The 24,454-nt window shown below is 38.7% G+C and overlaps 2 protein-coding genes across 3 annotated transcripts in view; one reads left to right on the plus strand and one right to left on the minus strand.

The window, feature by feature from the left end:
• Positions 1-24,454, plus strand: part of ACAD11 (acyl-CoA dehydrogenase family member 11) — a 29,848-nt gene that overhangs the window by 4,143 nt on the left and 1,251 nt on the right. For both annotated transcript variants that reach the window (XM_018075585.1, XM_018075587.2), the window contains 14 exons: positions 92-256; positions 1,887-2,034; positions 2,606-2,727; positions 3,169-3,275; positions 3,417-3,537; positions 5,253-5,330; positions 5,726-5,864; positions 5,978-6,085; positions 7,300-7,398; positions 19,459-19,525; positions 21,018-21,103; positions 21,297-21,368; positions 22,209-22,363; positions 24,214-24,330. In XM_018075585.1, coding sequence (XP_017931074.1) covers positions 92-256; positions 1,887-2,034; positions 2,606-2,727; positions 3,169-3,275; positions 3,417-3,537; positions 5,253-5,330; positions 5,726-5,864; positions 5,978-6,085; positions 7,300-7,398; positions 19,459-19,525; positions 21,018-21,103; positions 21,297-21,368; positions 22,209-22,363; positions 24,214-24,330 — 1,584 coding nt within the window. The remainder of the gene's footprint in view (positions 1-91; positions 257-1,886; positions 2,035-2,605; positions 2,728-3,168; positions 3,276-3,416; positions 3,538-5,252; positions 5,331-5,725; positions 5,865-5,977; positions 6,086-7,299; positions 7,399-19,458; positions 19,526-21,017; positions 21,104-21,296; positions 21,369-22,208; positions 22,364-24,213; positions 24,331-24,454) is intronic.
• On the minus strand, positions 9,411-14,558 carry ACKR4 (atypical chemokine receptor 4). The gene is given in 2 exon segments (XM_018075588.3): positions 9,411-11,365; positions 14,324-14,558. Coding segments are annotated over 2 exon segments (1,161 nt in total). The 5' UTR covers positions 14,404-14,558; the 3' UTR covers positions 9,411-10,284.

Genomic DNA, 24,454 nt, shown 5'->3' on the forward strand with positions numbered 1-24,454 from the left:
AAAACCAGAAGCACATGCTTCAGAATTTTGTGCTCTTTAAAAACTTGGGAAATCAGTTGGAAAATCTGTTGGAGTGTTTGTATTTCTTTAGGTGTCAACTTGGAAAAAACAGTATGATGCAGCTGCTCATACAGATATTCCTGCCATGAACAAACTGGCTGACTGGTTAGCCAACAACTTGCCACCTGATGATAATGAAGAAAGCCTGATTCATGGGGACATGAGGATAGATAACATCATCTTCCATCCAACAGAGGTATTTGAAACACTTCCATGTAATGGAAGACTTCTGTGGATTATTTTAGCGCGTGATATGTCTTTGAAAACAATAGGAGAGAAATTAACTCTTTTCTATACTGTGTATGGTATTTAGGTACCTAATACAGTCCTGGTTTTCATGCAGGAGCTAGACAGAATTGATAGAATCATAGAATGATTTGGGTTGGAAGAGACCTTAAAATCATCTAGTTCCTTGGCCATGGGCAGGGACACATTTCACTAGATGAGGTTGCTCAGGGGCCCCCTCTGACCTGACCTTGAAAGATACTCAATTTATTCATTAGTTCTAGTCCCTACTTCAAAGTCCAGGAACAAAACATTGTGTATGCATAAATCCTGTTGAATTCAGTGCAACTCAAGTCTCACTTCATTAAACTACATAAGCATCTGATCCAAAGCCCATTTGACTGTGATATGGCTTCAATTAACAATGGCTTTTGGAATAGGATCTGAATGCATGATACATAATACTAGTGGAAGCAAAGGAAAATCTTCCAAAACTGCTTAGTTATGGAGTACACATAGATCACAGAGACCCTGAAAGGGAAAAGAAAGAGATTTTTTTTCTGGTTTTGGAAATAAATATGTGTTACCTATCTGTTGATATAGTTGCGTTTTCACTATTTTTTTCCATGCTATTTGCTGTGTTGTGACTAGAAAATATGCCTGGGATTTGTGACCAAGACTCTGCAATGCCTACTTCACAGCAAAGCAACAGGTCCCATTGTTGTGCATGGATTAGTTGATAGACACATTAGTTGTAGCCTTAAATGTGCTGATTTGACCCCGAGAGCTGATTTGACCGAGATTTGGCAGTCTCGGGAACTCTCCCAGCTGTTCCTGATGCAGTTGAAGGAATTGATCGAGCTGTACGTAGGTAATTTCAAGTAATCTTTAGAAACTCCTCCTGTATAGGCAGGAGTGACCATGTGGGAAAGACTTTTGCACATAGTTCAAGTAGCCATGGATCGTGAGTAGGCTGGAGCAGTCGTTCAGATTGACAGACAAGCTGGATTATAAGAATTGATCAGAATGACAGACTGGGGAGTCTCAGCACACCCAGCTGAAGACGCCATTGCAAGGATGCTTGCAGCAGAAGCTTGTGTCACAGTCTGGGCAGTGATTGACTTCCTGTTTAAGAAATTCAGTTCCCCATGTAAATGTTCATCTCTACATAATATTGTGATAAATTAGGGGGGTTGATGCATGGTCTGAGTTTCTGTGCTAAAGGACCATGCAACAACACTGGGGAAAACACAGCAACTGTCAGTACTACTGTTCTTTAGGATATTTTAATTCAACCATATTTTGACTTGAAGAGTTTACAAGTTTCTGACAGGAAGAACACTACTCAAAAATGTAGATTTAAATCGGATTTTCTGTGGAAAAATGCCTAACTTTCTGCCCTTATGTGAATTTTAATTTTCTACAGATCCTTAGATAGGGCCTAAAGGAACTCTTTTTGTTGTAGACAGCTACAGTGCATGTTTTTAATTTTAAATATATAGTAACCAAATAAAACTTGTGGATATTAAGTGGGTGGTGTGTCTGTGGATGGAGAAGATTTGTCTTCTAGCGCTCACTCGAGGTTTTTATTTTTATTTAAGGCTCGTGTTTTGGCAGTGCTGGACTGGGAACTTTCAACTGCTGGTCATCCTTTAGCAGATTTAGCATATGCCACTCAATTCTACTTTTGGCCTACATCTATTAAGGTCTTAGGTCAAGGATCTGTCTTGGGTTTCAAAGGCACCATAGGTATGAAAATGTAATCTTTTTGTTGAAACAAATTCTAGGGTTGATTTTTATTTGAAATGTTACCCTTATAAACAGGAATTAAATGGTAAATCTACAAACATATAATTTTGCACTTGAAAATAACTCTTCCATGTTTTCTTCATTGTCGGAAGCATGCTGATAGAGAGGTTTTAGGTAGTTCTGTTTTAACAAGCTATGTCTTAGCTACAATATGCTACTTTGGAAAAAGTTTAGTTTGAACCTTTCTTAGAGATAATGGAAGAGAACAGAAATTTAAATGTAAATATAACTTTTATTTAAAAAAGAAATCCTACCCCCTTGCTGAAATTAGTTTCCTGACTGGAGTGGAGGTGAAGGGTGGTAGGAATTGTCACAATTACTTGAAATTCTGGCAAATCCTTTTTCCTTTTGTTTCCCATATCACAGTTACAGCATGAGAAATTACAAATCATGGTGTTTACTATGTAAATTAAATATCTCATAAAGATGAAAAACTGTTGAAGAATAAGCTGGAAAAAAAATCATAGAAAACATTGAGTATTCTAAAAAATGGTTGTATTTTTTTTTTTAGAAACTCCTTCGTTTGAAGAACTGGTTTCCATTTACTGCCGCTGCCGGCATATTAACACTACTTTATCCAACTTCAACTTTTTTCTTGCTTTGTCATATTTTAAAATGGCAGCAATAGCCCAGGTAATACACTCACATTTGCTGAAATATCACATATTCTTGTGTGTATATGGGTAGTTAATTTAGTCATGGATAATAATCATATATCTATACTGTTGTCAGTTGGCTTGAGGGACAGGCTGGGCTTGCTTGCAGCATCATGTGCAGACATTTATCTTTTCTTTTTTATTTTTTGTTCTCATCTACTATTTTTTGGGGTTTGCTTTTAGGTTGGTTTAGCTGGGGTATTTTTTTAACTCTTGTGCAGCAAGTATCTCCATTATATTAGAGGTGGACCAAAACCAATATTAGCATATCCCAGTAAAATTGTCTGGGTGGTAAGTTTTTCCTTTTAAGAGTATGTGCATTTAAGTGTTACTTTCATAGTTGAAGAAATCACTGGTGTGTTAAAGAGACAATTTTAAATGCATAATTATACCATATATGCCTCTCTTTTGGTTTTAGGGTGTATATGCTAGATATCTCATTGGAAATGCTTCTGCAGAGAATAGTCATGAATTTGCTAAGATTGTGAAGCCTTTGGCAGAGAGAGGCTTAGAGCTCTCAAAAAGGTAAGAGTGATCTAAACTACTGGTCAACAGTAAGGCAAAGCTTTTACAACATCTTCATTTATTTGAATGCCTGTGTAAGGCAGCTTATGTTATTATGAGGGAAAATCTGGTCTTGTTATTCCATTGAGTGTTCTTCCCTAGGTCATCTTTCAGCAGCACACAGCACATTTCTGGAGAGCTCTTCCATCAAAGTAGGAAAGGCCAAGAGATTTTGCTGAAGGTCAAGCAGTTCATGAAGCAGCACATTTATCCAGCTGAGAAGGTAAAAGCTTTTAGTTAACCTATTTTTAAGGGAACATTTTCAGACTAGACTTTATAAAAATGTAAAACTATGTATAGAATATCATATCTTCTTGTTTTGGTTTTTTTTCTGAAACAGCCTTATTTTCATGTAGTGATATTTATGGCATTGAGAAATATTAGCAGAAATCATTATTGTCTATTTTTTTTTCCAGGATGTTGTATGCATCGTTAATGAAAGCTGAGTTACTTTTTAAACTTGTTGAAGTGTAAAAATTTCTCTTTTTAGTAAGAGTTATTTTCTAAAAGAATTTGCTAAAATACTTTAACGAAAAGCTAGAACTCTTAGGTAATAAATGGAAAGATGCTAATTTAGAAATGGGAATTGCTGTTTTAAACCATATGAAGCTGAGTGTATCTGTTTCTTGCTTTCTCTTTAAGCTGTGACTTTTCTGACAAAAAATGGGATCGTGTAATGTAGCAATGTAGCCTCATTCCTGAATATATTTAATACCAGTGAAGATTTGAAATCAGATAATGAAATACCCACAGAAGTCAATAATCAGTGGAACGGAAAATGAGACGAAGCATTTTACTTCTTATCCTAGAGAGATTAGAAATTTTCCACGTTAGAAAGTTGGTTCAGCTTTTAGCCTTATGGAAGCACAGATGACTTCTGTTGCAGAACTAATTTCTTTGGCTTTCTGTTTTGGGCTTTTTTGTTGTTGTTTGGTTGGTTGGTTGATTGGTTTTGGCAGTCAGGCAGAAATGCAGAGAACATATTAATCTAAAAGATTTATGAATGCATCTGCCTATCACAAGGAGGGGTTAAGGGCAGTAACTCTTGATATGCAAAGTTTCTTAGAAGTCTGTCTGTGACTGGTTTTGGATTGTAGTTTAGGACTGTCCAAGGAAGCCTTGCAATAATCAAAGTACTTGCTTTAAAAATAAATGGACCACAATTTTTGCAGATGAGTAGTGTTGTGCTTGTAAGTTATATCTGATAACAAGAATTGTGAATCAGGACTTCTAAATTTTACTTGGGCATTTGTCTTATTGTGTCATTTTCAGAAGAGGGAACTACTTTTATTCATTCTTTAACTAGTTCTTGGCAAGGTTTGAAGTGCTGTACCTCACTAAAACATACTTGTGGAAATACTAGGATTACTGAATATATAGTTTTGCTAACAATCACTGATGCTCAGAATGACTACTGACATAATCTGTTAAGGAATTATTTTGACAGGAAGAGAAAATGTATTCTTTGTGGGGTTTTTCTCTGTTAACAAAAGATTAACTGGCTCATATATTTGAATGTTGTGACAGGAAACCTGAATCTTTAGTGTCATTGTGTCAGGCGTTCATTTGTGCTTTTACTTTTGGTTTCATGCCTCTTGTGTGTACTGTTGGTAACAGGTACTTTTATCATCAGAAAATACTGACCTTCTAGCATCATCACCACATACTTTAAGTGAACCCAAATAATTGTATGAAATAAGGTACTGATTGGGGCCATCTCTGTGATGCATTTCAAGTCTTGCAGAACGAATAGGTTGCAGTTCGGTTTTCAATTACATATTTAATTTTATAATACAACTCACTATATAATGAAAACCTATAATGAATATTTCTTTAATTGGTTTCTTGGTGCACAGGACTGGAAAAGACATCATATTATTATTTCTGTGTTACATGTGTTCTTAATTTAAACAGTATCTTTTCAATTGTTTCTCTAAGGAAATATTAAAATACTATACTGAACATGGAAATACTGAGGAAAAATGGAAGAAACCACCACTTCTTGAGAAACTGAAGGTATGGGACAGTAAATATTCTTAGCATTCTAGCAGTAAAAGAGCACAGATATAGAGCAGAAGAGTGTTTGGCATATCATGCTGGAGAAGTTACTCTGTATGGAAAGAAACAGTGTGAGGAATAGTGGAAGGAAAGGAAGAGAGAAGTGTGCAAAAGGTGAGAGAAATGAGAGAGGAGTAAAACAAAGTGAGTTCTGTGAGGGATGTGTCTGAATTCTCAATCAAAGATTGTACCTATTATTTCAAAATAGCTATTGAAAAAAGGCATGAGATGTATTAGACAGCAGGAAGGAAGGAAGTGCCTAGTAAGCCACAATTTATTTTTCTGTTTTTTAAGATTTATTGGTATTTTTGGTATTATTATATGGTATTTTTCTCTGTTGATTCTTGCAACAGGAAATGGCAAAAGCAGAAGGTCTGTGGAACCTTTTTCTTCCAGATGTCAGTGGTCTCAGCCAGCTTGACTACGCCCTAATAGCTGAGGAGACGGGGAAATGCCTCATTGCTCCTGAGGTTTTTAACTGTCATGCACCAGGTTAGCAGCCCTGTCCCATAACTACAGCACTGAGAACATTTTAAAAAGTTGGTCGTCTTGCACCTTATGAGTTGTGTGTCTCAAGAAGTAAACATGACTTTGATTTCTTACAGACACCGGAAACATGGAGGTCCTCCACATGTATGGGACTGAAGAGCAAAAGAAAGAGTGGCTGGAGCCTCTCCTAGAAGGGAAGATTAGTTCTTGCTTCTGCATGACAGGTAAATTTTTCTCCAGAAGAAAGTTAGAGACAATTGGCAAAAACTTTAAATGGTATATGCAAAAAGTAGAAAACGTCAAATTGTGTGTTAATGAATTAGTGCAAAAATTTCCATTGTATCTGTGAATGTGTTTGAATATAAAATCTATGAGATGTGAATGCAGAGTGAAGCACCCTTGCTGCCCTTCCCCAGTAGTTACCAGTTTTCATGGTTACAATACTATTTGCTTTCTATATATCTTCAGTTTATTTTTAGTACTAGTAACATACATTTTATAGTACCAAACAGATTTACAATAGAACTCACCCTTTTTTATAATATGCTTTGGGGTTCTTTAGAAACATACAATTAGGTACAAGTATGATTACTGTGATTAAGTTGTGTTTAATTACTGTGTGATTAAGTTTTGCAGTTCTGCAGTATGTCGTAGGTAGAGGTTTTAAGATAGAACCTGGAGGTAACTTGCTTTATGTCCATAGCTCAGCATTGTAATAATTTTTACTCTTGAAAGCTTGTGGCATTCAACATCTTTGGAAAGTCTGGCTCTTGCTGTAGGAAGGTAGCTTTGGAACATCTGATGTCAAAATCTTGATCTTCCTATGTCAGAAGGAGTCAAGAGAACTCAGCCTTGCAGAGCTGAACCCTTGTTTTGCAAATTCTGTTTCACTGTGTTCCCCAAGAGGAAACAGATGCTTTTACTTTAAAGCAAAAGCATTTGCCTATTAAAAAAAAAGTAATGGTGAAAGGAGAGAGGAAGAATCTTTCCTGTTCCAAATAATCATTGATGACATTTTGCTGACAGCTTTGTATAGTCTATTTCACGTACTATCATAAAATTAGTTTCAATCTCTTCATTTGCACTTAAGAAGAGCCCAGGGGAAGAAAAAGTCTGAGGAGAGACATGTACTTAGAGACTTTTCTCTAAGTACACTGGAAGGATGAAAGATTTGAAAAGATCAGGAAAGGAAGAAGGCTGTTGATCGTAATGGATAATCTGAGCCCAAGAACAAGTCCATTTAAACTGGCTATGAATAACAGGTTGTTGGAGGATAGAAAGTCTTTCGACCACCAGCAGTGAGGTTCTGAAAACAACTTTTCTACTGGGAGCAAAACTGTGATATTATTAGAGTATATCTACAGCCCTGTATTTGTGGAGGTAGTACTACCTCTTCATTTAACCCAGTGGTTTGGTTTTGTTTTTACCTTCAACACAGAACCTGATGTGGCTTCGAGTGATGCCACCAATATGCAATGCAGCATTGAGCGAGATGGAAACAGTTATGTGATCAATGGCAAGAAGTGGTGGAGCAGTGGTAAGTGTGGAAACCCTAAATAAGAATGGCTAAGCCTAAGTTTTTTTCCAACAACTCTTAAAACAAAAATATTTATGCTTCATTTCTGAGATGGAAATTTGTCTTTTCTTGAGTAAAGGCAATAGAATTTAAAACAACAGAAAGAGCTGAATTGAGCTTTTGTTCTATGAATCAAAGTCCAGGACTCAAATTCAATTTGGAGGCTTGGATGCTTTTTGGAACCTCTGAATTTTGTTCACAGAATGTATGCCACTATTGTTCTCTATGCGTTACCTCTTTCTGTCAGGTAACTCACGCATTTATGTTCATACCCTTTAAACTATGTTTTTATGAAGCTGTCTTCAGCAGTTTGGATGTGAGGTTTGAGTATACTGTGTAGTTACAGTAAAATGTGGCTGTTTTTTAAAGTAGCCTGTGATGTTCTTGGGCTGAGTATTTCAGGACATTTGCTTTTATGATAATTTCCGGTAAAATCAATGGATTGTACTAGAAGTGGTGAATGTCCCTGATATTGTAGTACTGTTACATTTTTGCCAAAACATGTGTGACAGCAACTTGAAAGTCATCGTTCTGTGGGAGTTTGGAAGCCAAGTAAATAAACTGAGTTGGTAAACTTGAATGTTTCGTTCATGTACAGGAATGTGTCAGCTACCTACTATGCAATACCTACTTGTGCAATACCGAGACTCACCAGAAGATAGATCTCTCTCTCCTTTCTTCTCCTGTAAAAGAGAAGGCACGGTATCTTGTCCCCTGAACCAAGAGTGTCACTTAACTGCTGGCTGCTACCTTTGCTTTGGGTCAGTGTTTCCCAGCTGTGCATTGCAGTCCCTGAGGAAGTAATGGGAAAGTTTGTAGGAGATCATATGTGCAAAATAATATTCATAAAATTAGTTATGTGAATTATAAAAGGGAGAGTTAACTTAAAGTAAGCATGATTTTGGTTTGTTTTAATTCTGATAAAAACAATTAGGACAGTCAGATTTGCATAAAGATAGAGGCATAAAAGGCTCTGCAATTTCAAGAAGTTTGAGAAACAGTGTTCATTTGACTTTGTCTTAGTCAGAGTCTCCCTTCATGCCTGGTTGGGATTTTTTTGTTTGTTTTGGAGATTTTTGTTTCATTTGTTTGGGTTCTTTTGGTTTTGGTTGTTTGTTTTTTTTTTTCCTTTTTACTCCGAGCGGGACATTAGGACATTGGATGTTTGGAAATTCCAGAAGCCTGACAGCCTGGTCAGAATGTCACTCTGTGAGCAGCCGCTCTGTATTTGTGAAGACAAGCCGTAAATCACACATGCAAGGAGACAGTTACTTTGTGGAAGAACTGGAGTTTCTTTCCATACTCTGCATGGGTGTTCTGCTTGTGTATAGTAAATCCAGTATGGCTTAAATATGTCAGATTTATGGTGTATATGTAGACCTTCTGTCAAGCACTTCTGACTTACCCGTTCACCCCCTAGTATTTCTCAAAACAATGGACAGAAATTCTGCAAGCTTTTGTCATCCAAACAGGGAGAAGCAGCTCATGTCTTGTTTGTGCTCCTGTTGTCTGTCGTTTAGGAGCTTTTTCTTCCAGTCCATAGTTGTGTAACTTGGAACAGTGTCTAAAAATGATTCTTGTTGGCTTTCATAAGGCGTAGATCAGGCATTTTGTGAGAGCCCACGGGACGTTTGAAGGCAAGGACAATATGCTGTAACACCCCATTTTCATTTTGAAAGCTAAGCTAATATGTCAGCATATTTGAAATACTTCCAGTGACTCACAGAAAACTGCTGTTTTCCTGGAATTCCTGCCAACGCTGTGGCAGGAGACAGCTTTGGTACCTCTCTGTGTAAAAACTGTAAATCCATGAGCTCAGTATAGAGACAGAGCCTCTCTGATTTGTCAAGCAAGGCCTCTACACTTTGCTGGTTGGTAAATGCCTATGATGATGAGAGATGTCAGTACCTACTAAAACAAAACAAACCAAACATAAAGTATGAATAAACAAAAGCAAGTGCATTTTTTTGTTCTTGGACTTTATTGAATCTCCATATATTTTAGCAGATACAGTTATTGGAGTGCTTGATGAATTTTAAAAATTCTGAATAGAAATTCCAAGCCCTGTATCTGGAGATTAACTTAACTTTTTCTTACATTTACAGAGATCTAGAACCTGCCTCCCATAGAGGACTGGCCTTGTTGAAGTTTAGGGTGAGCAGAAAAGGAGAGGTGAAAGGTCTCCGTAGTTATGGAGAAGGACTTGCTACTTTTTCTGGAGGCTGTTGTTGTTGCTATATGTGGAAACACATAAAGAATGGCTTTTTCTCCCCCTCAGTCCCTCTCAACTCTCAGCCACAAACTTACATATCATTTCAAGCTGCAAGGAATGATATGGAATGATAGCTGAGTTGAAAAATGGAACTCAGTTATTAGGCAGATGTTTTACAAAATAGTTGGAGAAACACAAGGGTATTAACTTTTGGTACAAAAGTTCCTGTACTGCTGTTTTATTGATGATAGTTTCTTTCTCTGTTTTAATTAGATGTTTAGACTTGTACAGATTGTTCATTACACAGCTATTTTATTGCCTGGTACACGTTAAAATTTCAGTCTTGGCTTTTTTAGGTGTTTGGGTTGTGTTGTAGTGGGGTTCGTTTGAGTTTTTATTGTTGTGTAGTAAATATCTCTATTGTTTCTCAAAATTTCAGTGTCTAGTTCTTGCATGATGTTTAATTCTGATAAACATGTTCCACTTTGAACTGCTCTGTAGTGTATTGGCTAGTGTACAGGTTCAAAAATTCATCTGAAAGTTAACCTGCAGAGAAACAGCTGCTGAAACAATACCCCCCTAGAATAAGTGAACAATTCCCTTGGTTATATAAGATGATGAAAGTAATGGAGAATCTATATAGTGAAACTAATTGTTTCTTCTGTCTGATCGTCGTAATTCATAGAAATTTCTTCAGGTCTTCCATTCTGCTGTTGTCTTCTCCAGTACCCATAATTTTTTGCAATTTTCATAATATGCATTTTGAAAGAAGCACCCAGAAAGGCATAGAGAATAGGGTTCAGGCAGGTGTGAAACAAAGCTATGCTCTTGGTGACCTGGAGTGCAACATCTATGGTTTTACTTGCATCGCAGTCAGTGATCAACATATAGATGATATCTATGGCTCGCCAGAACTTCACAATGTTGTAAGGTAGCTGAGTGATTATGAAAGTAGCCACTACTGCCAGCAGAACCATGAAAGGTCTAGACTTTTTGACATTTGCAGATCTAAAGATTGCCCGAGCAGTAGCAGAATAGCAGATCAGCATTACTAGGAAAGGAAGCAGAAATTCTAGGATAATTTCCAGGATTTGAATGGTTGATTTTAGGAGTGTTTCCATGTTCATTGGAAATACAGGAAGGCATTCATTCCTGTCATTGTGTTTTTTGACTTGATTAAATACTAGTTCAGGGATACTGAGGAAAATGGCAGACAGCCAGACACAGATGCAGGTAACACTGCAGTGTTTGCCAATTCTTCTATGGCCCCGGGATTCAGAAGTGGCCCTATATCTATCAACACTGATACAGGCCAGGAACAGCATGCTGGAGCTGAAATTCATGGTGTACAGAGAAGAAGTGAGCTTGCACAGTGAGTTTCCAAGTTCCCATCCCTGCACTGCATTTGCAGCCCAAAAAGGGAGGGTGAAGAGCAGGAGCAAATCGGCAATGGCGAGATGCATGATGTACACATCTGTCTTAGTCTTCGATTTCTTGCAGTAGGCGTAAATTGCAACCACTAATGAATTTCCAGCGACTCCCACGGTGAAAGCCAGTGCATAGAACGCAGGAAGGAATAATTTGGTGAAATTTCTCACATCGCTTTTTTCACAGAGAAGTTCATATGAAGTGTAATCTATAACATGGTTGAGATCATCCTCCTCGTCCCCAGTCCAGTAATCAGTTGAGTTATTCATATCTCAGCCTGTGGCAAAGCTACAAGACACAAAAAAAGGGGGAGAAGGGGATACCAAAGGGGATACTGAGTTTAAGCTGTAAAATTCCTGTTGCAAATAAACCCCTCCTTCAGGGTTGCTTATACATCTCAAATTTAAAAAATTTGGATATTGAGAATACATTTGTGAATAATCAAAGTAGAGCTAAATGGTAATGGAGGCATAACAGACCGTCTCAAATTCTCACATGGAATAGAGTAACTGACAACATCTATGTGTGCAATCCATAAATGGATTCAACAGAAATGCTTTCATTAACGTTGGCATTTGAGATTGCAAGATGCTTGGAGTGCCCCTCACTGATTTCCACATTTCAGTCAAGGAGCCATCATTGCTTTAGCTGCTCTGTCTCACTTATGTTTGACAACGTTCCATTGCAACATAACTTTGTCTGTACCTTTATAGGGTTGGAATTACACTTTTCTCTCTACAGCCTCTGCAAAGCAAGGAGTACCGGTTGAAGGCTGTGAATGCTGTTACAATTGAATGCATAAGTGCCTTAAAGCACTTAATTACAGAATCCAGCTGGGAATGCTTAATCAAACTGGATCACTAGCGAATTTGCTTGAAAGCAAAGCCGTAAACATTTCAGCGCAAACTGCAAGAAGTCTGTATGACAAGCAGATTAAAATTGAGAGACAAACAGTAGTATTTGGTGCCTGCTGTCATAAATTTTGACACATTTCAGATATGAGGATAATATAAGGAGAGTGTTTTTGTTTCTCAGGCACACATATACATGCCCACTGCATAAAGTACAGCAGTGGAGTCTGTTGCCGAACCAGCAGTAGGACAAACTTAGTTTAGTCTCTATCCCCCAAAGCCGACTTTGCCCACATGGAATTTCTTATAGAAAGCAGATAGCTGCGGGTACATAGCTGGAGGCTTCTCAAGATGTTATGACAGAAAGGAATTTTATCTCATACAAACTGCCCACAAGTACCCAAACAGCTCAGAAGCTCTGCTGTTTTTTCCAGTACAATCTCATGACAAATTTACTCCATAAACACTAAGGCTGTGTTTTCACTGCCAGCTTAGGGTTGAAGTTCCTGTCTTCAGATTGTATCTTAAGCAAGTTGTGTCCTACAGTATTCTCTTCTTTTCCTATAATTGTGTTCATTGACTAATGTGCTGAAATTCTTTCTATTGTAAACTACAGTCCTGCAGTGCCCTGTTTTCTTGAAATAAATGGGATTACGGTTTCTTAACTGCAGTAGCAAAAACTACCTGAGAATGAAAAACATTTGCCCCCTTTCTCATCATCTGCAGTGTTTCAGAATATGAGGTCAGTGTTGCTGAGAGCAGATTGTTATCTGATATTCTGCCCCAGAGCTACAATTCAGCTTTTTCAAGCTTGCAAAAAACCCCAAATATAATTTCTGGTTTCTAGACAATGGTTGAAATGAAAGGTTGCCAAATCTTTATTATAAACAGTATCTCTTTAAATTTTTTTAATGTGTTTTGTCTACCAGGAAAAAATAAGTTACTGATTGATCTCATAGTAAGGGATGCAGACCAACTAAATAGAGAGAAATTAATAATTTCTGTGTTTGTTTGATTTTTTTTTTCAGTGATTCTGATAGCCAAATATTTTAAGAAGTGTATTAGTTTGAAATTAACTGTTTGATTTGGCTTCATCCTTAGTGACTTTGTTGGATTATTCTGTTAACATTTCAAAACACTCCCCATTTAACTTTAAACGGTGATCACTCTTATTTTAAATCTTATAATCTGCCATTTATTGTTACCTAAATGAGATATGCAGAATGGAAAAGTACAATCATTCTATTTAGTACTTTGGCAAGGGATGTTCTATGCCTAACAAGCTCTGTTAGCAGGATTCTCCAGCAGCAGTAATCTTTTGCAGCTTTATGGTACTTTGAGGAGGGATTTAGTTATCAGCAGCAAGTGAATCTTTTTTAGTAGAAGAGAAACTGCTGCAAGGAGGGTTTAATCCACTTAGCTGAGATTTGAAGAAAATTAGAAGTTAAACTGAAAAGATTTAGTTGTGGTCTTAAAGCACTTAATTACAGAATCCAGCTGGGAATGCCTAATCAAACTGGATCACTGGCGAATTTGCTTGAAAGCAAAGCCGTAAACATTTCAGTGCAAACTGCAAGTCTGTATGACAAAGCACTTTGGCTGTCACTCTGTGCTTCGCTGCCTGATGGGCTTTTGCCTGACCTGAGCTTTTGACAGAAACAAAGTTACCTAAAATGCAGCAGCTGATATTTCTCTCTTAAAAACACATTCTGTTTTGGCTAACATACCTGTTCGTATTTGTGATTCCTGTTACTGTTGTTTCTCAGGAACACCTATATGTGCCCGCTACAAAAAGCAGATTAGCCCCTTTTGAGTTAGGTGTCAAACACTGGTGGAACAAGCTTAGTTTAGTCTCCATCCCACACAGAGAGCCATGCCCACGTGGAATCTCTTACAGAAGCAGATTGCTGCGGGTACACTGCATCTTGCAGCTGGAGGTTTCTCAGGATGTTATGACGGAAAGGAATCTTATCATGTACAAACTGCCCACAAGAACACAAATAGCTCAGAAGCTCTGCTGAGTTTTCAAATACTGTTTTCTAGGAGGTATATTCATAGATATATTAACTCTGCAACTGCATGTTTTCTTGCAGAATTATTCCAGCCTTCCAGTCAAATACAAATTCAGTGTGTTTAAACTTGACATGGGATTGTATGAGTGCATGTTGAATGAAGTTAATATCCCCAGTTTAAACAGAAAGATTTTTTTTTTCTCTAATGACTTAAGCAAAATTCTGTCCTACTCAACAAATCTAATTTTGATACTGGAAATGAGCGTGTGCCCTAGTGAAATGATGTCTCTCTGTAAAACCAACTTAACTAAGAGTAAATGTATGTAAATAAGCTAAGTATATCACACAATATACAGAGCAGTAAATATTAAAACAAAACTAACCTTATTTTGTCAGCAGATGAGTAGCAGGTACTGCAATTGAGATGTGCTTCAGTGGAGTGGTCTGAATTGGTCTGACACATTGCATTTTGTCTTCAAGCACCACACCCTCATCTGGAAGTCAGTTGCACTTTCATTATGACTTGCCAGTTAAAAAAAAAACATTTAAAAAATTATGCTTTCCTGGAAACTCTTCTCATGTTGAACACGTACGCTTCCTACGTTCCTCCCTCTTCCAACTGAATGTGAGTGTTCTTTGGAAGGTCAGGACTCTCTTACTATTTCACTGTGCTGTTGGTTGTTTTATTCCTGCAAGTCCAAATTTTTTTTTTACATCATCAAAAGGCTTTTAGCAAACCACACATTTAAAAGGTAAAAAAGAGAGAAAGAGGGGTAGGTTCATCTGGAGCTGAGTTACTGCCCCAGAGTCCATAGGGAGTCACTATTTTCCTTCCTCAGGGAACTACTTTGCTTTTGATGGCTGCCTACATAAGGTTTTAAGGGATCCTTGTATCCACTCCTTTAAGTAACTTTTTAGGGGGTACAATAGAAAAATGAGTTTGGTTTTTCTGAGAAGGGGGAGGTGGTTCCTTCAGTATGTGAAACCAGAAAGATGGTAAGAAAAATATGTGAAGGCAAGTGGTAAATTGTCAACCAGACTATAAAGCAGATAAAGCAGATAATCCTGCATCCTGTGGGAGAGTTCAGGGACTTAATGTTGCCAGTCAGACCTGGAATCAAATTAGTTTGGTAACATTTCTACAGAAACTGCAAGCCAGACAGATACTGTAGAAGAAAACTAGAAAGATGCTATTACATCCATGAGGTTTCTTCCACTTGCAGTGTGCTGTCTACATTATAGAGAGTCAAAACTCTTATAGGAAAGGGTACATGGAGACAATCTGCGCTTTACATGCAGATACTAGTATTTCTGCACTGAGGTGTGGACTTACCTCTGCTAAGAATTCCTAAAATGATTGATTTTGCTTAAATTTACACAGTCTCTACAGCTTCAAATTGTTGTCTTGTGCAAGAGTACCTTGTGCAGAGTGTTGAGAACCTTCTGTGATCTGTTTGGTTAGAGAATGGTGCTGATAACACTGAGGCTGTGGGTTTGATCCCCACACAGGCCGTTCACTTAAGAGCTGGCCGCGATGATCCTTGTGTGTCCCTTCAGCTAAGAATACTGTGTGAAGTCTGTGAAATCCAGCTTTGTTTGAGTTATCCTGTAGCAGTCCAGTGAGTTTCAGTAAATGCAATATTGAAGCCAAACAACAGAGAGAGATATTGAGCAGACCAGAGGTCAGATTTTGGTTTTTCTAGCACTCTGATGCACCTGCCACAGCTGGGTTAGCCATCTGTGTGTGCTTCAGTTATTTTGAAATATATGAAAGGAAAGGTTCTTATAAATGGTCAGTTAAGAATGTAATGGGCGGATGTTTTCCAAATACTTCATTTTCAGTCAGAACGAGAAGGTAAAATGGGTTGGGAGAAGAATTGGAATCTAGAGAAAGAGTGCCACAATATTTGTGCATATTTCTGCAATTTTTTCATCTTGATTTATCACGGTACTTCAGTGTTATTCTTCACAGGGGCAGATAAGACATTTGGGTTGCTTCCAGCTTATGTCCTTGCAAGTCATGTCATGGCTTAGAGCCCTGAGCTATATCTCTTTAAAATAAATGAACCTCTCAGTTCTAAATAGGCTTGGTCTCAATATGGTCCCCAACAAGATAGAATAATCATTCTAGAACTGAGAATGCTCCCAGGGAATTGTGTATTGCCTGCAGAAGTCCCCAAGAGGTTCTTTGTGCAGACTGTAGGAAGGCAGCTCGTGTAATTTCTGCACTGTTTATTCCAGTGCCTAAGCTCCTTGTAACTTTGCAGAGTGCAGGGAGAACAGAACCTTCTAGTCAGAGTACAGAAACGATACTGTCCATGTGTGTGTTTCAGGAGGACTCTGTGGGCTCAAAAATAACAAAAATTTTTTAATAAGTAAGAGTGAATGCAAAATGGATCTTATTTAACTAAAAGCACTTGTGACTGTGTAAAAGTGGCATGAAGGTTGAGGGGAAAAAATGTTCCTAAGCTCAGCAGCTGCTCTCACTGGCACCATCCGAGTCTGTGAGCTCCAGCTGGGAATGACCAGCAGCCACATGCAGTGGCAGGACTTGCATAACCCTTGCAGCTGCAGAACCCCAGCATTGCCTCTGTCTTCACTGTTTGATTGCAGCTACATTATAATATTTACCATACATGAGTCAGATGCCTGCAGGGTTATCTGGAGAAGATGAGGTAAAACTGTAGAATACAATATGCTAGTGGATAGGAATTACTGTAGGCTCTGGGGAAGGTTGTGTGGAGTGTCCCTTTTCTTCATTAGGAGATCCCCACATCTCGATCAGTACCGCAGTGCCGTCCACCCTACTTGGTCCAGTTTCTTCGTGTAGGAGGGTGCAGAATGCGTTTATCAGTACCTGTCTAGGAATCTGACAAGTGTGTAATGTCACCATAGCCCCCTTATCTTTAGCAGAGAGAAGTAACCCACTGAGCTGACAGTGCAGCAGCCAACATGGCAAGAATCATAGGTATTCTGGGCATTCAGGTAGTAGTTTATCCTGCCTTAGTCATCTTAGACTCAAAAAAATTGAAGACCGAATGCTGAAAAATAGGTAACTAGTTTACAAGAATTAAAGTGCTAGTGGCTTCTGAAAGCAGGCTATATGGCAGCTTCTTTAAGTACAGGTTGTACTTCTGTGGCTGTGCCACATTTAGTGCCCTTTCTACCAGAAATATAAATTGACTGTGTGAAGATCAGTAATCTTCAGCATGTTATGCTCCAGATAACAAAGACTAGGCTTCTAGTAGGATTGTGGCCAACCCTCTAAGCACATTTTAAAACACCGTTATCTTTGCCTATCTGAGTGCCATGAAGAGTTAGAAAGTATAACAAGTTAGTTAAACTTAAGATGTTTCCCAGTGTATCAGCATTGTTGTTTAAAAGTTTTGTACAGATTGTAGAGTCATATATGGAAAAGTTTACTGAAAAGCTTATCAATATGAAAATATGGTTAAAACTGACCTTCTAAAATATCTATTTGTTCAATTGTGAGTTTCTTGCAAAATTACTTCTAACTCCTACCACATAACAGGCTTCTGTGACTCTTCCCCTCATCCTTCAGCAGCTTCTTTGAATTCTGTAAGTAATGTAAAAATGCCATTTATAAATGAGATTTATTCCATCCAGGCTGTCAGCATTCCTTCCAAAGCATTGAAGTCTTTCAGTGTCTTGCATTAGATCAGAACTTCTTTCTGGCTTTTATAGGGCAAAGTCACATAAAATTTGTTTTAGGTTTCCCGGACTTCAGACTCTAAGGAGTGGAAAAGCCAGGAATCTGCCTTCCTTTGCTGTGCTCAGATAGGAATAAGAACAGATGAAATGGAGGTATTCATTTGCCTTCCAGAAATTTGTACAAATTATTTAGGGAATCTAACCAGATGTTTAGCTCTCAGTGAACTTTTCACTGAGTTCAAGATGAAAGCTTTCTCTGGTTGGGTTCTTTTTCATACAACATGGTGAAATTTGCCTTTTTTTGAAGCAGGGATGTGCCTTGAGGATTATTTACAAAACAGTTTTTAAAGAGATTCCAGAAAGTCAAAATATATTTTGTTTTAAACCTCACTTCAAGGTAGATCTGGTTTAGAAAACTGATCTCAGGCAATTCTTTGCCTTCTGTGGAAAAGGAGAAGAATCAAATGCCCCTTACACAGAGAGGCAGCGTTTCTCTGTGTAGTGTAGTTTGGGATCTACCTTTTTCTTTTTTTTTACCAAGCTGATTTATCCTCCCTGCCAAAGCTTTTCACTCAGATTTTTAGCTCGTTAGCATTGTACAGCTCATGGGCCACAAAAATAACCCCACTCTGGAAACAATGGATGAATATCATATTACAAGAGAGGAAAGTAAACAGCTGGCAGTCTGGCCCTCAAAACAGGCAGTGTTTATCAGAATGAAGTAAATCTCTCTCCTGCTTCCTGGCCATCACAGTGGCTGTTTGTAGGAGGAAATAGCTCAGCTCAAAGCCAGGTGGTTGTATTGTCTAGACCACAGGCTCCCAAACCTTGTTCTAACAGCTGCCAAAGATAAAAAGTCATCTTTGTTTCTGACCTCAGACCAAACCGAGTTGGTATAGATCAAACCTTGAATTAAATCTCTGCAAAGCTTGTCATCTGCGTTGAGATGCAGTAAAAAAGTTACTGATTGTTACATCCATCAGATATTTTCCCTACCTTTGTGAGGCTTTGAAAGGAATGAGAATATGCTTTGGTACCAAGAAATCTTAAAAGAAAAAGACAGTAAGGATTAAGGTTCATAGAAATTTTAATCAATGGTAGAATCTTCTTTAGGACTTGTAAATTAAAATGCTGGCTTTGTGCTACAGAGGTATAATAAATATGTCTGTATAACAAACATTTCAAATAATGTTATCAATGGTTCGAAATGCTAGCAGACTATTTTCAGGTAAAAATTTCCACTTAGAGCCTTCTTTGAAGTGCAATCTAAAATCATTTGTGCAAAGGTGGAAAAAACCTGCATTCCAGGGAAGTTGTGCTGACGTAGTAGCAAAGTCATCAGGGTAACCCTTTCATAGTCTTATTTGCATAATTTAGTTATAATCCCATTGGCGTTCCATTCCCACATAGACCCTCGAGTCTTTATAGTTTAAAGATGTTTTTAAAGAAGTTTTCCTTTTGAAAAATAGCAGCATCTCACTTTGAGAGATGTGTTTTTGCATCACACTTACTTGCTCAACTCTAATGGAGACAGAAGTAATTAGATTCCATTTCAAGTATCTTCTTGTTCCCTTTTCCTCAGAATAGATAATGGAGCTGGATCCTGGAGGGTTTGGATGTTTGGATTTTCATGTTCCCCTTCCCACAAGTCAACTTCCTTTTACATGTTGAGTAGTAAGATGTATTTTGTTTCAGCCTAATTACTCAGAGTGTAAACACAGCAGTAGATTGTATCTCTTGTATCAGGAAAGGAAGGCAGTAAGATTTCTTGTTATGAAGCTTCATTTGATTCTACACTGAGATTTTTAAATTGAAAACTAATTTTGTATTTTTCACTTTTTTTAAGGTGCTGGAAACCCAAATTGCAAAGTTGCAATTGTAATGGGCAAAACCAAAAACTCCTCAGCATCCAGGTAAGGATTCCTGAGAGACTCAAGGAGTTACCTAAAACTTGTTCCCTGGAGGAGTCACTGCTTGAGAAAACTTTATTGAGTGAAATGCCATTAATTGCCTTGATCAGTTGGATGTGCTCGTGAATTAGAGAAGAGTTTAAACCTCTGCATGTGTCTGTTGCTGCCCAAGCTCCTGTTTTGCCATCAGCTGGTGATGACTGAAACCTCCCAACCTTTCTACTGTTATCATCTTGCATTGGCATGCTTTCCACCCCCATCCATTGCACCAGCTCTAGTGTTTGTGCAGCTGTGTGATGAATTGGATAGGAAATTTTGAGGGGGATTCAACTAACTTTGTCTTGGTCACATAACTTTTAGTCTGCATCGGTTGTTTAACCAACAACTATCTCTGGCTTACAGTTTATTTTGTAAGTGTAGTATATAAAGCAGTTAAGGTAGAATTGCTTGTTTAAATAATAAATCCAAAACTTTTCAGAGCTTCCCTGAACAGGATGGTTATAAGTGGCACACCGGAGACCTGAATTTATCTACTAACTTTTTCACAAAGTAATCTGTAGGTATAGAAAGTTAAGTTTGTACCATGAGATGTTGGTTATGTGAAGTTGTGTAAGCAGAGAGCATTGCAGATCTTTAATCAGACTTACTCATTCCACTCTTGTATGTGTAAACATAATACTTACCTCTTCTTCTTTAAAATAAACATGTTGTTCAACTTATTACCAAACTAAAATTGCCTTTTGCAAAAACTTACACAAGTGATGAATTAAATGCTCCATGTTTGGTTCTATTAAAATCACATGGCGTTTAATGCAAAAGAATTGGAACATTTATATCTCTGAGTTGGATTTTAGCCCAAATCCCATGGATTATCTGAAGCTTTTGGCTTTGGCTAGGTTCCACTGAGAAGCAAACAGTAAGTTGCCTACAGCACACAGGATGGTTTGCCCGGCGGCTGTACAGGTGGTGGCATCTGTTGAGCTCTTGGAAGCTGAAGAGAAGTTCTTGGAGGGGATAACGTGACACTCCTCTTGCTAGAACTGGATGCCGAATTCAGGGACCTAGGGCATCACTTCCAGTTCTGGGTGACTAATAACTGACCTTAAATATTCGTAAGGAATGTAAACATGGGGATTTTTTCCCCTAAACTATAGGCAAGCCAAGATGATGATTCTGATAATGTTGTTTTGAGGACAAAACAGAAAGGCAGGGCTAGGAGAATTGACTGGGTGATACAGAAGTACGTGCACAGAAGGTCCAGCAGTAGGAGTTTGGTGCATTATGTGCCAGTAATATATTTTCACTTGTTGACTGGTGGTTCAAGGAGTGTTGAAGCCCCACTGTGTGTGGGCAGGATGGTGCAGGCACTACAGGTAAATCTCAGCACTGGCTTTATGCGAGTGCTAAACTGAGGATAGAAGATAAAAAAAACAGAGGAAGGGGACAGAAGGCAGACTCAGAGTTAAATGTAACAGGTGCATTTTGTCTTGATCAGGTACAAGCAGCACAGTATGGTTATTGTTCCCATGGACACTCCAGGGCTGAAGCTGATAAGACCCCTCTCGGTGTTTGGCTATCTGGGTAGGTGATCATATTTATCAGATATATGTGTGTTAATTTGTTAGCAGTCTCAGAAGCTGCTGTAATGTTAATAAATATTGTATATGAAATAAATCAGTAAAATGCATATATAGAAAAAGGGTTGGAAGGAATTGAAGGCTATGTTTTTATCCTCCTTTGTTTTACTCTGCTGTTGTGTTTTCTGTCCCTGTAGATGAGATCCATGGAGGACATTTTGAGATACACTTCAATGATGTGCGAGTGCCTGTCTCCAACATAATCCTGGGTGAGTTTCAGCACTTATTCATTTCTAATACATATAGCAGTGAACCAAGCTTTATGAAACAGTGGTTTATTTAATGAATCGTCAGAAGTAATTGTAAACAGCTGTGGTCAGTTGAGCCAGGGTCTCAAATACGTGTAAGAGGGAGCCCAACATTCCTTTAGCAGCCTATCCGCTGCTTGAACGTACCTTGTTTAGAGCAGGAGGAAGCAGGGCAACTGTGGCTGTCATTCAAATATCACTGCCCTGAAGTAGAGCAAAGCAAAATCTGTCAGTGGCCTTCTTTTCCCAAAACCAGTTCTCATAGACTTCACAGACTTTGTGAAAGAATGTCCTGCTGTACTCTATGGCCAGTTCTTAGCAGTAGTGAAAAAAAGAAAGAATAAGCAGCACTGTGACCCTTTGCAGGGAGAACTCTGTTCTACTTCTCTTACTTAATATAAATCCTGATTTCTTCTATTTCCTCCCTGCTTCTTTTATTTTGCTCAAAGAGCTTTCACTCTTGAGTAGCCCTAGGACCTGGAAACCTCGAAGTCTTCCCTCAGATACTCATTCCAAATCTTATAGATGTATTTTTCCATGGAAGATTAACAAAATTTAATTTCAATCAGCTAAATCAAACCTTCTCTAAAACCATCTTGGAGTGTGCTTTGTGATATAAGTATTATTAATAGTGTGTCAATATAGATCTGATTGGAGTAAACAAGCAAGAGTTCTGCAAAATAAACTTTTAAGCAGCTCGCCTTTACCTCTGGTGCTATGAGCACACTTCTGCTTGGAGCCATGGATCATTTCAAGAGAGAGTCATGGAGTCTTCATATGCCTGTTTTTCTTTCCAACCAGGTGAGGGCAGGGGGTTTGAGATAGCTCAAGGTCGGCTCGGGCCAGGCCGGATTCACCACTGCATGAGGTCCCTCGGTGCAGCTGAAGCTGCTTTAGAGATAATGTGCCAGCGCTCTGCACAGAGGGAGACTTTCGGGAAGAAGCTGTATCAGCACGTAAGCATGTTCCCTGTCTCAATTCACATGCTCCAGGCAGTGACCTTTGTTTTGCCCACACACAACCTTGTGATTCTGATAAGGGACACAGAAGTAGATGTGCCCTAACCTTGAATTCCTACTCATAAGGCTTCGGATGGCAAAGGAAAAAATCACATCGCAAGGCTGCCATTTTTGGCTATAACCTATGGGATCTTTTCTTCTTTTTTTCCTTTGCAATGAATTGGATATCCTTTCCTGGATTTGAATACAGATTTTGTCACTGCATGGTTTTCTCTGCTTTCACTGATCTATTTGGACAGGTATTTTTTCAGGTATACAGCTTATGTTTCTATAGTTACAGTATAAATTCACCATTTTTATGTATACAGTTTGTCACCTGAATGTCTCCATTCGCAGTCACTGGAAACACTCAGGGGTCTAAATCTGACTGAAAATTTTATTTCTTCAGTCAATTATTTGTAGTTACTTATGAAAGTAAAGGCCAAACTAAGGGCATGTTGCGATTTTTGCTCTTATTTTGCTCTGGAATTGAAATACTGTTTCATGAGCAACTGCTTGCTAAAATAATAAAAATATGACAATCTGCCTTCCGTAGGAGGAATCATCAGCATTTGGTAGTTGGCCTCTCACATTTCAAGTGTTCCTCAGTTTTCCCAGCAGCTGGGATGACTTTATTGGAAAAAACAAGTAAAAGCAATGGAAAAAGGAAACTGTATTAATATCTGGCACAGAGTGTAGCAAATTGTTTGTACAGATCCAGAAGGAACAACCTCACATATCTGTTTTCCAGTCACGTCCTTGCCAAACTTCCATTCACCAGCATAACCTAGAATTATTCAGAGCTGCATGAGGCACATTCTGTTTTCTCAGAAGTTTGTTACATTAACAACGATGTTTGATGAAGCCACAGGCATGATGTGGAGGCAGCTGCAGGGCTTGAGGATAACTAAGGAAAAGGTGAGGTTGGCAGCTGCTTTGAGTAACAGGCTGCCTGTCACCACCACCCCTGGGGCAGTCAGACCCTGGGAGCTGCAGGCAGAAGAGCATGTGTGAACATGCCCACCCTGGTTCTGACCATCTTTGTTGGCACAAGCTAAGCTGAGCCTCCAGCCTTCGCACTGAAGCAAGTGCTGTACATTTGCTTGTATGTCCTGTGCCTGCCAAGGCTACAAATCCAGAGCCCCAGGAGAAGTGTGTCCCTGAGGCTGGCTTAGGCTCCAAACAGCTTTTGCACTGACAAGCATCACACATTTTTTTCTACAGTGGTATGTTAGCTGGAGGGGGAAATTAGCCAAGAGGAGCCGGGAAGGGCTGCCAAGACTGTTAACTTCATATTGGATCAAGAGAGCTTCTAATTTATCATCAGGCAGATGCAGCAGGCACCACCCTGCAGGTGTTCTGGCTCTGTCTGTCACACACCACCACCAGCAGTTTAAGCAAAGTAGAAGGAATTCCTTTCCCCTTTCTCCCCACTGTTTTATACTGGGGCTTGTTACAGGGCGAGGGGGCTGTGAGTGCAGTTAGTGGGTAAAGCAGAGAGTAAAAACCAGGCTTTGAAGGACTTCAGGAAAACGGCCAGCATGCAGTGTGTCTGACCAGGACTTCAAAAGTGTGCCAGAATCTGCAGGTTTTCCCCTTTAATTCTTTCCTGCCAGGAAAAGAATTGCTCTATCTTGAGTATTTTTAGTGTTTTCTTTATTATTTTTCACATTAGATGACGTGCATCAAACTACCTTAAATTTGCACACGAGTGTCTCTAAGTTGACAGAGCCAAAGGAGCAGATGCACTTTAGGGTGTGCTCAGAGGTATTAACTGATGTTCCCCTTGCTGGCTTTGGTTTCTGCAGGAAGTTGTTGCCCACTGGATTGCTGAATGCCGCCTCAGCATAGAACAGGCTCGTCTGCTCACACTGAAAACAGCCAGGAAGATTGACATGGTGGGCAACAGAAAAGCGAGAAAAGAGGTGAATTTCTTCTTTTTTTTGCAGCTAGTACATGGGAGATGCAAAATCTGTGCATTCAACTGGTTGAAAGACAAACTAAAACATATTGTTAAACATTATTATTCTAATTGTAGAGTATGACTTC

This window comes from Manacus vitellinus, unplaced genomic scaffold (assembly GCF_001715985.3).
Source record: "Manacus vitellinus isolate BGI_N305 unplaced genomic scaffold, ASM171598v3 scaffold_3_pilon, whole genome shotgun sequence".
Lineage (NCBI taxonomy): Eukaryota > Metazoa > Chordata > Aves > Passeriformes > Pipridae > Manacus > Manacus vitellinus.